General features: G+C 45.3%; 1 protein-coding gene across 2 annotated transcripts; it reads right to left on the reverse strand.

Annotated features, from left to right (window-relative positions):
• Positions 1 to 6,269: 6,269 nt before the first annotated feature.
• Positions 6,270 to 9,948, reverse strand: LOC135237927 (uncharacterized). Of its 2 annotated transcripts, XM_064305503.1 has the most exons (5): positions 9,386 to 9,538; positions 8,416 to 8,591; positions 7,425 to 7,569; positions 7,177 to 7,299; positions 6,270 to 7,091 (listed from the first exon to the last, which is right to left on the reverse strand). In XM_064305503.1, exons 1-5 carry the CDS (start codon positions 9,456 to 9,458, stop codon positions 7,045 to 7,047), a joined length of 564 nt encoding a protein of 187 aa, XP_064161573.1. In that variant the 5' UTR covers positions 9,459 to 9,538; the 3' UTR covers positions 6,270 to 7,044. The 2 variants fall into 2 exon arrangements, with proteins under 2 accessions (XP_064161573.1, XP_064161564.1); XM_064305494.1 differs by having other exon boundaries at positions 7,065 to 7,091; positions 7,177 to 7,569; positions 9,386 to 9,948.
• Between the last annotated feature and the right edge of the window lie 3,534 nt (positions 9,949 to 13,482).

Here is a 13,482-nt window from a genome sequence, read left to right on the forward strand (position 1 = left end):
GGACGTGTAGCTGCCGATTCCCAGGGTTTTGTAACACTATCGCGCAAGTGTGTTGTTTGCCGGTGCAGGACCGAAGCTCGCTGGTGTGAGGCATTGGCGGGATGCTGGCTGACGGTGGGGGGGGGGACGCAGATGCTGTTTTCAGAGTAAACACTGTGTCGGGATGGGCACAGCAGGCTTCGGGACACCCTTGGATTCGCCCTTGAACTCACGCTAAGGTGGAATGGGGCCTGTTTTGGAAAAATAGGCTCACCCTTCCTCTCCCTGGCCAAACCGGTTTGTTTTTTCTAACGGGTGGATTCCGTGACTCCAGAACATCGGTCACCCCTTGTTTGCCTCTGAGCCGTCTTGAAGGAGAACCGCGAGAGCCCAGAGACTCTGTCCAGCTTCACTCAATTACTCCTGAGCTTATACCGATTCCACTGGCACCATTTTGGCTCACAGAGTACAATGGAATTCGAAAATAGCACATCAAATTCAAATGTAGAATATTCTGATGTCACACTACAAAAAATAATCCCCACCTTGACCTTAAGTCTGCTTTACTAACCATTCATGAAACTATTGGATTGCACCAGTTCTTGTGTGCTCTTCCAAAGCATTCCTGACATAGTACATTCATTTTTTTGTTCTCAACAGAAGAGAAAGTTGATTGCAGTGAAATACCATTCTTTCCCGTCCCTTTCTTGGAATTTTGCAATATGAATTTTGTTGTTTAATTGATTCAACAAATTACGCCTGAATGTTAATTGTGATGCACATATGCACCCTTTATCCAAAGGGTTTAACTGACAGAACTGTGTCAGTCCATCGCTAAGCCTTCTTGCCTTGGCAACCAGAACAACAATGCCCAAGAGAAAGGAACATATCGGGTCAACTGCAGCGTGCTTCGTTGGAGTTTAAACCTCAGGTTTAAACCTGAAGACCATAGAACTGCATTACAACTGGAACAGCTCTCCGAAGCTGTGGAATGAGCATAAGCTGTTCCAGTTGTAATTCAGTTCTGTGGTTTAGAGGATTAAACCTGATGTTTTAAACCCCAGCTAAGCACACTGCAATTGACCCATCATGTCTTAGGAACCTAAATGTGCCATCAAGGCCATCCCAGCCTCACAGTCCAAGGTCAGTGTCGCAGAAAGCACATACGAGTTCCCTAACCATCCATTCAATGACAGGAGTGACACACTACAGTTGTCTCAGCTAACACAGCCGTGCAAGCGTGGTAGTACCCAAGCTTCTCGTGTTTTCTAAGCTATGCCAAGAGAGACGATAGAAAACAGGTGGAACTGGTGAAGTCCACTTTGAATTTCCTGTGAAAGAAACGGTTATAGTACAGCCTTATTGCCGCAAATGATGTAATGGCACCAACCACAGCTGTCCACGGTGGGCCGTGTTTTACTCACCTGTGCACAGGTATGTTTCTCTCCTGGGAGTCCTGAGTGCTTCGGTAAAATGGTCAAGGTCTCACCGTGGTCTGGAGTTCATAAGGGCTTTTGCTTTCACCGTGAAAAATGGCTCCTCCCTTTGTTGTTAATAATAACATTGAATTTATTTACAAAAAAAAAAAAAGGCCCTGTGTTCCCGACATGCCTTGAGTGTTAAAACTCAGTGTTGTGCCGCAAACAGTGGCATGTGTGGCTGTGTTTGTTGGGCAAACTTTGGATGAAGGTGAAACTGGCCAGAAAAGAACAAAATTATTATTTGACATAATTCTACATTTAGCTTTTTCACACTGGTTCTGCAGGAGTGTTTTTAAAATGCACCGGCGTCTGGAATTGTAAAGGAAACATCAGTCTTCACCAGTACACAGAGCTAAATTCTACATTGATATGGTGGTCCTTTTTGTTGATCACATGTATTGCTTAAATTCTTAGGCATCTGCTGCCTGTTCAAAAGTGCATTGAAGAATTTTCAGCCATTTAAGGATATTAGGCAAGGAGACACACCACAAACATGCTTGAACATGCCTGTAATTTCAGATCAAGCGCCCCAAATTTATGGGTGAAGGGTAAATCTCAGGCAAAGTGTCGCTACACACATGGCTTGATAGATCACAGGCTTCTGCCAAGTCCAAGTCTTTGGATAAAAGACGGGAGACCTTCATGGGTAACGTGCTGAATCACTTCTCCAAATATGACAGTAAGGTGATAGACTTCTTAAAGAAGAAGGAAGTGGAAAAAAAATTGAGGGCCTTGGGATTGCGACACACTGTGAGAAGCATGAGAGTCTGAAGGCTGGGAACTGGGGGGGGGGGGGGGGAAACGATTTTCCGCCCACAGATGTGATTGTTGGCGACATTTTAAGCTTCAGCGTAAGCATCCAGTGCATCACACCAGCCTGACCCACAGACGGAGGGTCTGCGAAGCACAGACGTTCTTAACGCCAGGAGGTCAGCCATTACCGCCGGCCCACAGCTCTGAAACTCTCACCTCTGACAATAACAGCAGACGCCGTCGGAGACCGGGAGAAATGTTTCCGCTCGCCATTTTCCAGAGTAACACCCGACGACGATCGCCTGACCTCGCATGCAAAATAATGCGCCGCTGCGTTCGTTAGCGATCTGTTAACGCCAGCGGTGAAAACGCACACGTTACTGCGCTGTTCATTGCACTGACACTCGTATCCTCAGTGGCCCAACCAGAGGACACGGAGAGCAGGATGCACATCACAAGGAAGCATGTGTTAGCAGGAAGGAATTTTACGAGGCAAAACCAGTGGGGAAAAAGGTACATGACAACAAACATCATAAACCCTGTAAAACTGACTGACACGTTGGTCACCAGTCGGCACCCTGAGCCGACCAGAGGAGGATGGGTTTCTCCCTTCAGCCTGGTTCCTTCCAAAGTTTCTTCCCATCTGCCACAGGGAGTTTTTCCTTGCCACTGTTGCCTTAGGCTTGCTCCTGTGGGGGGTTTAGGCCAGGGTTGTCTGTAAAGCGTATTGCGACAACTGCTGTAAAATATGCTATTCAAATAAAATTTGATTGATTGATTGATTGATTGAAAAATACACAAGGTTTCTTTTATCACAGAAAAATAAATAATTCCTAACTGCATTGCACAAAGCACAGTGGCACAGTCACAGAAGCATAGAAACCTTTTACTGTTGTTATCAATCCTGTGCCTTTGAAATGTGGTGCTATTTTAGGTCCTGGTGAAAACTGATTGCTAACTAACCAAGGACACAGCTGAGCATATGTTGCCATGAGGTGGAAGGTGGGAGGAAAGGGCTCAAAGAGAACCTGTGTGTGTGTGTGAGTGCGCGTGTTTGTGTGTGCGTGTGCGTGTGTGTGTGTGTGTGTGCGCGTGTGCGTGTGTGTGCGTGCGTGTGTTTGTGTGTGCGTGCGTGTGCGTGTGTGTGTGTGCGCGCATGTGTGCATGCGTGCATGCACATGTTTGTGTGCGCGTGTACAATATGTGTGTGTGTGTGTGTGCGTGCGTGTGTGTGTGTGGGGGGGGGGGTGTAATTTAATACTGCATTAAAATCAGGTTGGGGTGTGAGGTGGCTAAAGCTTGCGTGTGTGAGCGTGTGTGCGCGAGCGTGTGTGTGTGTGAGCGTGTGTGCGCAAGCGCGTGTGTGTGTGAGCATGTGTGCGCGCATGTGTGTGTGTGGGGGGGTGTAATTTAATACTGCATTAGAAGCAGGGTGGGGTGAGGTGGCTAAAGCTTGTGCATGTGTGTGTGTGTGAGTGTGTGAGCGTGTGTGCGTGCATGTGTGTGTGTGTGTGCGCGTGTGTTTGTGTGTGTGCACGTGTGTTTGTGTGTGCGTGCGCGCGTGTGTTTGTGTGTGTGTGCGTGTGTTTGTGTATGTGTGTGTGTTTGTGAGTGTGTGTGTGTGTGTGGGGGGGGTGTAATTTAATACTGCATTAGAATCAGGGTGGGGTGAGGTGGCTAAAGCTTGCGTGTGTGTGTGCGCGTGTGTTTGTGTGTGTGCGTGTTTGTGTGTGTGTGCGTGTTTGTGTGCGTGCGCGTGTTTGTGTGTGCGCGTTTGTGTATGTGTGTGTGCGCATGTGTTTGTGTGTGTGTGTGTGTGTGTGTATGCGCGCGTGTGTTTGTGTATGTGTGTGTGGTGGAGGGCGTAGTTTAACACTGCATTAGGATCAGGGTGGGGTGAGGTGTGCCTATTGTTCCTTATCTGCCTGGTTCACAGCCCCTCCGTGCTGTAATCAGCTGGGTCGTGCCAGCCAATCAGACAACGGCATTTCAAGGGCATTGCAAAATGGCTCTCGGGCCTTATCTGTGCAGCAGACATGAGGTTAGCATGCGTGAGGTTGGGTTTAAATTACCAATAAGATGGTGAATGTGTTTGTTTTCTTTTGTCTAATAGGCGTAAAAATAAATTACTCGAAAAAAGTTTTTGCTTTTAAATGTGCTGCGATGGTAACAAATTTAGGCCTTAGTATAAGACACATCTTCCATTTTGGCTCATCTTGGTTGAGAACAGGATTATTTCAATTTCAGTTTAAGAATATATTACTCGTTCACCATCTGTGAAAATCCTACATTGAAGTTTTTAGCATTTTATATGTTTAGACCACTGGATGGAAGCACATGAACTTGACTTGAATTAATGAATAAATTATTTTCTAACAATTAATAATTAGTGTAAATGTAATCAAGTCTGGTTCTGATTCCTGTCACATTCTTTATGGGGATTTCACGCAGAAAAAAAAAACTTGCCCTCCCCAACCATTTCAGAAGAAGAGACAAGCCAGCAAACAGGAGATTAGTGGTGCTCACCTCTCAGAAGGGAAAAAAGACAGGAAAAATCAGAGGGAGGGAGGGACAGAGAGGGGAAGAGACAGAAAGAGACAGAGTGAAGGGTTGTGGTAGTTACAGATTTCACTTCATGCCACCAATGAAACATAAATGAAGAAATAAAGGGAGAGAGAGAGAGAGAGCGAGAGAGGGAGAGAGATAGAAAGAGAGAGAATATAGAGGAATATTCCATTGAAAATATCCCACAGCCTCAAGCGAGTTTGTTGAGTGCCTGCAGGACAGTAAATTTGAGATGGCGGTGGTGGCGGGGTGTAGGGGCGCCGACGGGGGCGTGGGGGGAGTGGAATTGGAGGGGGGGGGCTGACAAGCGTCTTTCATTATCTGTCTTTGGTCTAGGTGTGGAGACGTCGCTATTTATATCCCCTGCACCATGTGATGTGACTTGTGCATTTGTCAGAGGCGATGATGTATCAGTGCTGTGCAGTACACTCAGGCCCTACAGCTGACAGCCAAACCAGGGGTTCACATTGTCAACTGCAGGTGGGTATTGAGGCGTAAAATTATAACACGCCCCCACCAAACACACACACACACACACACACACGCGCGCACATACACACGCACAGCCTCTTTTCTTTCGTTTACACTTATTGTGAAAGTTCTCGGGGCTTGGCTATGCTACTTTCAGGTATCAATGACAGACGGACAATGGAGACAAGGATTACTGGCTGTCCTTGGAGGTCGATTCGCGTCATCGGGGAGCCGTTCTATTCACAGGAGTCCGGGCCCTGAACTCAGGCCCTGAACCGCAAACAAACACCGCCTCTGCAAACACAAGGTCTGCTCTCCTCGCACTTTGCTCCCTGAGTCCGCCTTTGAGTACTCACTCGCGAGTCTTACGACACCAGGCTTACAGCCTCCCCGCTAAAGAGGGAAAACACAGCAGCTTTATTATGCAGCGATTATGTACAGTTTGGCGGCCATTTTGTTGTTTGGTTCGCTGCGGGATTACACGTGCCACTGAACACAAAGACACACGGTAAGAGGGACAAACAGTTCTCAGACAGGGCAGTGCTTGCTTGATCGGTGTTTTGCACGCACAATGCAAATAAAGAACTCTCACCCTCATGTGAACACTATATCTTTTATGTGCACACACACACGTATACACACACGCACACTAGGGTTGAGGCCAATTGCATTTCAGTTCAGTCAATACTGGAAGTGAATGAAATGCTATTGTTGATTTGCAAAAGGCCTGTAATTATTACTTTTTTTTTAAAGATTCATTTACATTTCAGTTCATTTTCTAAATTGAATTGAAATGGAACGGACCACCATGTACGCACACTTGCACATGCACGCACACACACACACACAGACACACACACACACACAGCCTTTCATGAGACCTCATCTAAATCAGTTGTGAAATTCACAGCAATGCAAACATTCTTCCGTCTCTGCAATTAGCATGTATTCAAACAATGTGAATAGAAGCAAGTGTATTTTGATATTTTGATATCTGGAAGCATGAAAAGCGACACCAGCTGTGAAAATATTGCTTTATTTTTTTCCATTATGTGAGTCAAACGCCACTGTAACAGACTCTCTGAGAGCTTGTACACTCAACAGCGTATCAGTTCAGTATTTACATTGTGATTGCATGACACGTATCTACAATGTTCGTTGTGGAACTTCATTTCATTTAATAAATGAACTGTAAACATGTGAGGAAAGTGACATTCTTAAATCAAATATGATTCTTCACACACAATTTTTTTTCACCTGACAGCTTAAACAATGCCACAGAAATATACACAAAATGTAAGACTAATCTTTTCAGAAATGTAACCGTAAAAAAAAAAAAAACATCTGCGCCATCTTACATCTGCGAATGCAAGTGGCGACATCTGCTGGAATAATGTTGTAACTAACAGAATCTGTTCATGCGCAAATGTCAGCGGCCATTGTGTTGACTTGTACTTCCTGACGCATTCACCCATTTACTTTGCCTTTGAAACACATTGTTAGTGTTCTTTTTTTTCGGGGCAAAAATGCAGCCCCCGTTTTCTCTTACTCTCCAAAGCCCAATTTATGTACGTACGTTCTCAGCCTCCCGCCTCCTAGATGTAAAGCGGTATGATTATGAGAAGATAAAAAGGAAGTTTGATGCTTGAAGCATGTGCCATCTTTGACAGGTAAATTATGTATGTTATGTAGTATGAATTATTGAATTACACTTGAATTATTTAGTACACTTTTTACAGGGCATACAAACAGAAAACATAGAATTATTTAAAAAAGTTGACTGTGGTGCTGGCTGTTACTGCTCGGTAATTGTAGATAAGTCATCTTGAGACGTTTGTCCTTCTGAAAATGAGGACAAAATAAACACAATGAATAGGCGAAACGCAGCGTGGCTAATGCTGTTAGTACATTTGAGTATGCCACTCACTGAGACACTTCCGGAACCTCTCGGAGCGCCTCATTCCCAGGTACACCAGACCGAAGACGGCGAGGATCCCCACGAAGCCGCCGATGACGCAGCCGATGAGGGCGGCGAAGTAGCTGCTGTTCTCTGCGCACACGGATCGGAGAGGAAGCAAACAGCCGTTACCGAACCAGCCCCCGTTACGTCCCTTGAGAGCTCCGGCTTAGACGGATCGCAGAACACCGGCAGGTCACGCCGTGGCGCGCCGTTACCTTTCACGGTGAGGTAGGCAAAAGCCGGACTCAGTCCCGTGGGCCGACACGCGACGTACGTGCCGTTATCCTTCCGGCTGTTGTAGGCGACGCTCCACACCGCACGCAGCTCTTCGCCTTTAACCTCGCAGTATCCATTCAGGCCCTGAGAGAGAGAGAGAGAGAGAGAGAGAGGGAGAGGGAGAGGGCGAGGGCGAGGGCGAGGGCTATTACATGCCCCCACATTTGCAGCAGAGGCCTCTGTGTGAAGATTAGTATTTCAGTGCAATGAGAATGTGCCATAACCATAGCGGTACTTCATTTTGGTTCATAATTTGGTAAATGGTAAATGGACTGCATTTATATAGCGCTTTTATCCAAAGCGCTTTACAATTCATTCCTCACATTCACCAGAGCAATTAGGGGTTTAAAAGTGTTCTTAGGGTGTGAAAGCACTCAGGTTTGCTTTGTGTTTTTGTGTGTTCTCATATGGGATGTATTTTGAAAAAAATGATTAATAAAAAAATGGATGAATTAAAAAATATATATTAATATGCTTCACTGGCTACACACAGCTGGTATGCTGAAACTGTTGTAAACTTTACTTAATTATTTATTCTGTTAGTTAAGATCCCTCTCTTTTGCTGCAAAATACATTTGGTTCGATATTCTTTTTCTTAGGAACCTCAGTATTGTGTTGTTCTTAATATTGAACGTTATTAACTTGTATAGTGGCTGATATAGTTTGCGAATATAGTTTACACTGTTTGGGGGCTTGTAGTTACCCTTGTTACTTGCACTTGGTGCTGTTTGCACAATAGAAAGCAAATGGCTGCTTTCCCAGAAGCTGAAAGAAAATAAATATTTGTAATCCAGCCAAACGTCCCCATGCAGGAGGTGAGGAGATGGCATGTGTTTGGAACGTGAACCTGCAAACCCCCCTGCCCCGCCCCAGTCCACAGGATGAGCCTGGGTCTGCACGCCCTCTGCTAACCTGGCCGGAGGGTCTTACCTGGGAGGGCAGCGAGAGGGGCTCTCCCGGGCATAGCACGCTGTAGTTGCCATGCCGACGGTAGATGGTGAAGTCGACCCTCGTTGCGGCCGTCTCCGGGGAGACCCCGCACAGGAAGGTGGCGGCCTTGCCAACGTCCTGGCTCACATTGCGAGGGACGACGGTGTAGGACAGGGCTGGGGATGGAGTGAGAGAGAGAGAGAGAGAGTGAGAGTGAGTGAGTGAGGGAGAGAGAGAGGGGGGAGGGAGGGAGAGAGTGAGTGAGTGAGTGAGGGAGGGAGAGAGTGAGTGAGTGAGTGGGGGAGAGAGAGAGAGAGAGAGAATATAGAGGAAGGGCTGAAGAGTGGAATTCAGAGTCGATTTGAGGTAGGGTGTGGGGGGAGGGATTAGAGGACATTAGGAGTAACTCAGAGGAAGAGGAGGACAGGCAAAACAAGAGGCTTGTTGTCCCTTTTACCATAGAATAGTATGATGTATTGGCCCATGGCCCAGATTACTGTACCCCCCCTGCAGGCTTAATGGGGTATAGAGCATTAACTGACTGAGTGGCCTTGCTGACTCTTGACCACTTCAGTGGAATGGGAAGTCATCACTGGGTCTTTCGTGGAACTGCCTGTCGTGCTCGAAAACACTTTCACTTCTGACTTTTCGCTGCTTTCGTTTAATTTTCTCACAAGCCAGCCCCATTTGCAATGCCATGCCTGCACACACACACGCACACACACTCACACACACTCACACATGCACGCAAGCACGCACTCACACACGCACGTGCACGCAGGTACACAAAACACACACACACACACAGAGAAACACACACACTGCTGATCTTTACCTTTTCGTAAAGCAGCTGGCTAGTCACAGTTACGGACTCTCATCATTATTCAGAGGATCCGAAGGATTTTAAAACAAACAACAACAATAAAAATAAAAAAATCTGGCGAGCATAATTCAACAACAGGTCCCTTACCTGTTGATACGGGAATGTGCCACAGTGTCACAGAAGAGAAGAAACAAACTCTCGCCAGCCAGCCGGGCAACATGGCTCAGATCCTCCCTTTGCCAGCAAGGTACGGTCCGGTAGGAGAGAAGAATCCCCCCCCCTCCCCCCCTTTTTTTGTTTTTTTTTGTTTTTGGGTCTACAGCATCCCCGACACAGGAACTGAACAGGATGACTTCTCTGTTGACTCTGTCACAGGTACAGTGGGAAAAGTACACCTTGTCTGATGTCCCCGGGGAGGGAAAGAGGAATGGAACGTGAAACAGGTTTAGCAGGACTAGGCCAATTGTAGCTTTTTTTTTCGGCAGCCAACAGCCAATCAAGCGCTTCCTTTCAATTTTTTTCTTTTTTTTTTAAACCCCCCAGCACTCTCTCTGCCTACCTGAGCTTATCTCCTGTGTTTTTAATCTGAGGTTATGTACCTTAAGGTAATGTCACCTTAAGGTAAGATTAAGGTATCACTCCTGCTGAAGGGCGACTAGAACAAGGATCTCTCCATAGAATTTCTACAGCAAACGGGCAGCTGTGAAAATGCGCTGACACAATTTAAAATTGAATGTGTGTGTTGTGGGGGGGGGGGGGGGTTGTTGGTGGTCTGTTGAGCCCACCCTCCATTGTATTGTAATCGGTTGCTCTTCTGTGGAACGTCTGATTGGGCTTAAATGTTCCCACCCTCTCTCCTTCAGCCATTAGTGCTGTATTAACACTGTACGGCCCACACCGGACAGGCTCATTCACAGAACACCATTCGTTCAGAACACCTGTATGTCAGCACATGTACCTTTATGGAGACATTGGGACTGAAAATGCTGATCTGGCATGTTACTGAGTTACTGATGCAGAGTGGATACTCCATGGGGGGAATTCTGTATGTCCAGTAGTTTTAATTGTCCATGGCAAATTGGTGCATCCTTATGATGTAATAATAGGTCCTCAGCATTTGCATGTTAGGCATCTAGCCGTCGCTCTTGTCCTGAGGGACTTTCACATTCACAAAACGTGTACGATCACACTTGATCGTAAACTGTAAGAATGTTTCCTGGAACATTTCGGCATTCATCTTTTTTTTCTTACCTGTATTTGTTCATGGCTGTTTTCCTTATGCTAATCACATGAACAGGATTGCGCATAAAATTTACAAACAGCCAGAAATCAAGGTCTGCACATGTGTTGCGAATCCCATATTGGTTTATTTTGTACGAACATTTTTAAGAACAAAAGAAAGACCAATTCAATAAGGGTTTTGTGAATGAGGCCCAATGAGTGGAAATGAAGAAAAGGCCCAAATTCGTATCATAATCAGGGTGGAGAAGGGGGAGGAGGAGGAGGAGAGAGAGAGAGAGAGACCTCCTTATGCTACAGTGGGATCAGTAGCTATGAACTAGGCCAAGATAGAAAGGAATTTAACCAGGGATGTCATAGATTCCTCCGTGTTTTTTCGCAGGAAGTCTTTCTGAAGCAAAGGGATCTGACCCCAGGGGTCACATTTAGACAGGGAGGTTCCCACCCGAAAAAGGGGGGAAACAGAAGCCTACTGTGCACCCTCGGCTCGGGGGCCCTCCTGTCTCCACCGTCCCCACGACTACCGGCGGCTGAACACAATGGCTCTTTCACTTACTGAACGGCCCTGCAGTCCATCCATCACATTACACTTCGCAGGCGCTTTCACCCGGAGGAGATTTACAAAGCTTGAATTCTTCTGCGTACTGATACGGAATGTTTTGACATTTTACAGCTTAGGAGCAATTCGGCTTCGTAAAACCTCACTCTGGGGCACAGCGGCAGTTCTCCATCGGGGGATACAAACCCGCAACCAACACGAGTTCCTTAAACCACTGCAGTACACGGCCGCCCCTCACCCAATGTGAAACCAGCCCTATTCTATGCAAATCAGACAACAATCTCAGTAACTCTCATGTCCCCAGCAAACAAACTAAACAAAAATGTACGCTAGCAAAAAAGTATGACAATCTGCCCAAACTGTGTGTGCAGTTCTCGATATATTATTTTACCTTCTGGAACTCTGACCAGCAAATATAACATAGGAGGTACAAATAAGAATCTGGCATTTCCTTACGTAAATACCCATTAAATATTGCTTTAACATTGGCTCTGTCCAAACAGGACAAAATCACCAAATTTGTATGTACTTTTTTTAACATTAAAGTGTAAGACTCACATTGATTTTTTTATTTATTACCAGCCTTTAACACCTTTATGAGGAAGTGTTTTTCTTAGATGACATGCGGAAACATTCTAAGAACCTGTTCCACAGCATCTCGCCGAAAGGCTGCGATTGAAAAAGAGATTGAATGACAAAAAATACAGTAGGTGCACATTACAGAAATATGTTCAAATAAATGTATCGGGTCACACCGACACCTCAAAGGAACAGGCGCTAGAGTTCACCTGGGAATTGGAATGGTGAACTGAAGAGTGATAAACCTGGGACCAGGTCTGGCAAAAAAGAAAAGATGAAGACAGAGACAGACAGACAGACAAACACACATTGGACTATTCCTGAGTGTTGGGAGGGGAAAAAAACAGAGCATCTCTTAAATTAAAAGTTTATTTCAGTTCAGTACAATGTTATACCAGTTTTCACACGCACAGTTCTTTCCTTGAGCTGAACAGAACAAAGAATATATTTATAATTGTCAACAAATTACAATGCATGTGCCAGTTCTAAGCATTTCATAATCTCTGTGAAAACAAATACAAATTTACATACATTCACAACAAGTTTTGGGTTCTCGTCAAGAAAGCGGAATGAAGAACCACAGCCACGAGAAATGTGCAAGCTGCTCGACAACGTGGCAGAAAATCACGTACTGTGAAATCGCTCAATGCCAGGCGATTTACGCCAATTAAGGCGTGTCAAAAGAATCCTAGTGAAATGCGGGGGCTATACACGGAAACTCCATTTTACTTCATAGAACACTCCAACAAACGTCAAGGTTGCAACAACACAATAAAACAGTTAAGGAAAATGAATTTCCGTTCACAGAGAACGGAAAGCAGCACTGAAGAGTACCTTGCCTTTTGCTACCAGGTTTTTTTTACCGCAGAGGAGACTGGCGCTTGTGCTAACTTCAAACTTGTTGTCAAGGTAACTTGTTGTCTGGCCTCTCGCCAGACCGGTATTCCTACACGGTAAAATTCTATCAATGGCCAGCGCTGTTGCGGCACCTTGTGTTCGACCAGCTGTGTCTCGCGCCCGACCTGTTGTGCGCTTTGTATCATGTCACAAGCTGAATAAAAACTTGTTACGATTTAAAAAAAAAAAAAAAAACCCTTCTTGTGGGATCCCCAAAATCAAAAATCATTTTCCATCAACAAATTCCATCTCTCCAAAACTTTAAGGCACTTTAAAATAGGCCTTGATACAAGTCAAAATACTGATTCAAACAACGTCTGCATCCAACAGCTTGCATTTCCCGCTATGAAAGTGCGTGAGTAGTGATGTCATGGATTTCTGACACCGTCGCTCAAGAACAAAATAATTTGTCTCGCCTAAAATGTGCATTCCACCTAAAGAAAATTTCAAAATACACCGTCAAAAGGGCCTCGCTGTCAATTCTGTCAATTACCTGCTCCATCATGACCTGACGTCGCCTACTATATAATAAGTAGTATACATAAATTCTGACAGTTGTCAGAACAAAAAAAGGATCAAGGACTGGACTTCGTGGTTTTAGTCTAAATGTGTTGCTGGTTACAAAAATGCAGTTCTTCACCTTGAGCTATCAAAACACTGCGAAAATAAAGAAACAAACAAACACAATACTAAGAGACTAAGATGAAGGTATATAAACATTTGTTTTTCAGTCTGAAGAAAGGCAGGTTCAAAAAGGCCGAAAATAAGAGAAACAAAAGCCTCTTTCCATGGTGCCTTCAAAAAAAAGACAAATTATTTGGGTGCTCAGCTGGCCAAACTCTTCTGTGGGTCAGTGATTTTGGGGTGTGTTGGTGAAGCTGATGGTTGTAATGTAGGCCTATATGAAGAGTGGGTTGGGGGTAGATCCAACTCTGGATCTGATCTCAGGACTATAGTTCGCGTACAGCTC

This window comes from Anguilla rostrata, chromosome 1 (genome assembly GCF_018555375.3).
Source record: "Anguilla rostrata isolate EN2019 chromosome 1, ASM1855537v3, whole genome shotgun sequence".
Lineage (NCBI taxonomy): Eukaryota > Metazoa > Chordata > Actinopteri > Anguilliformes > Anguillidae > Anguilla > Anguilla rostrata.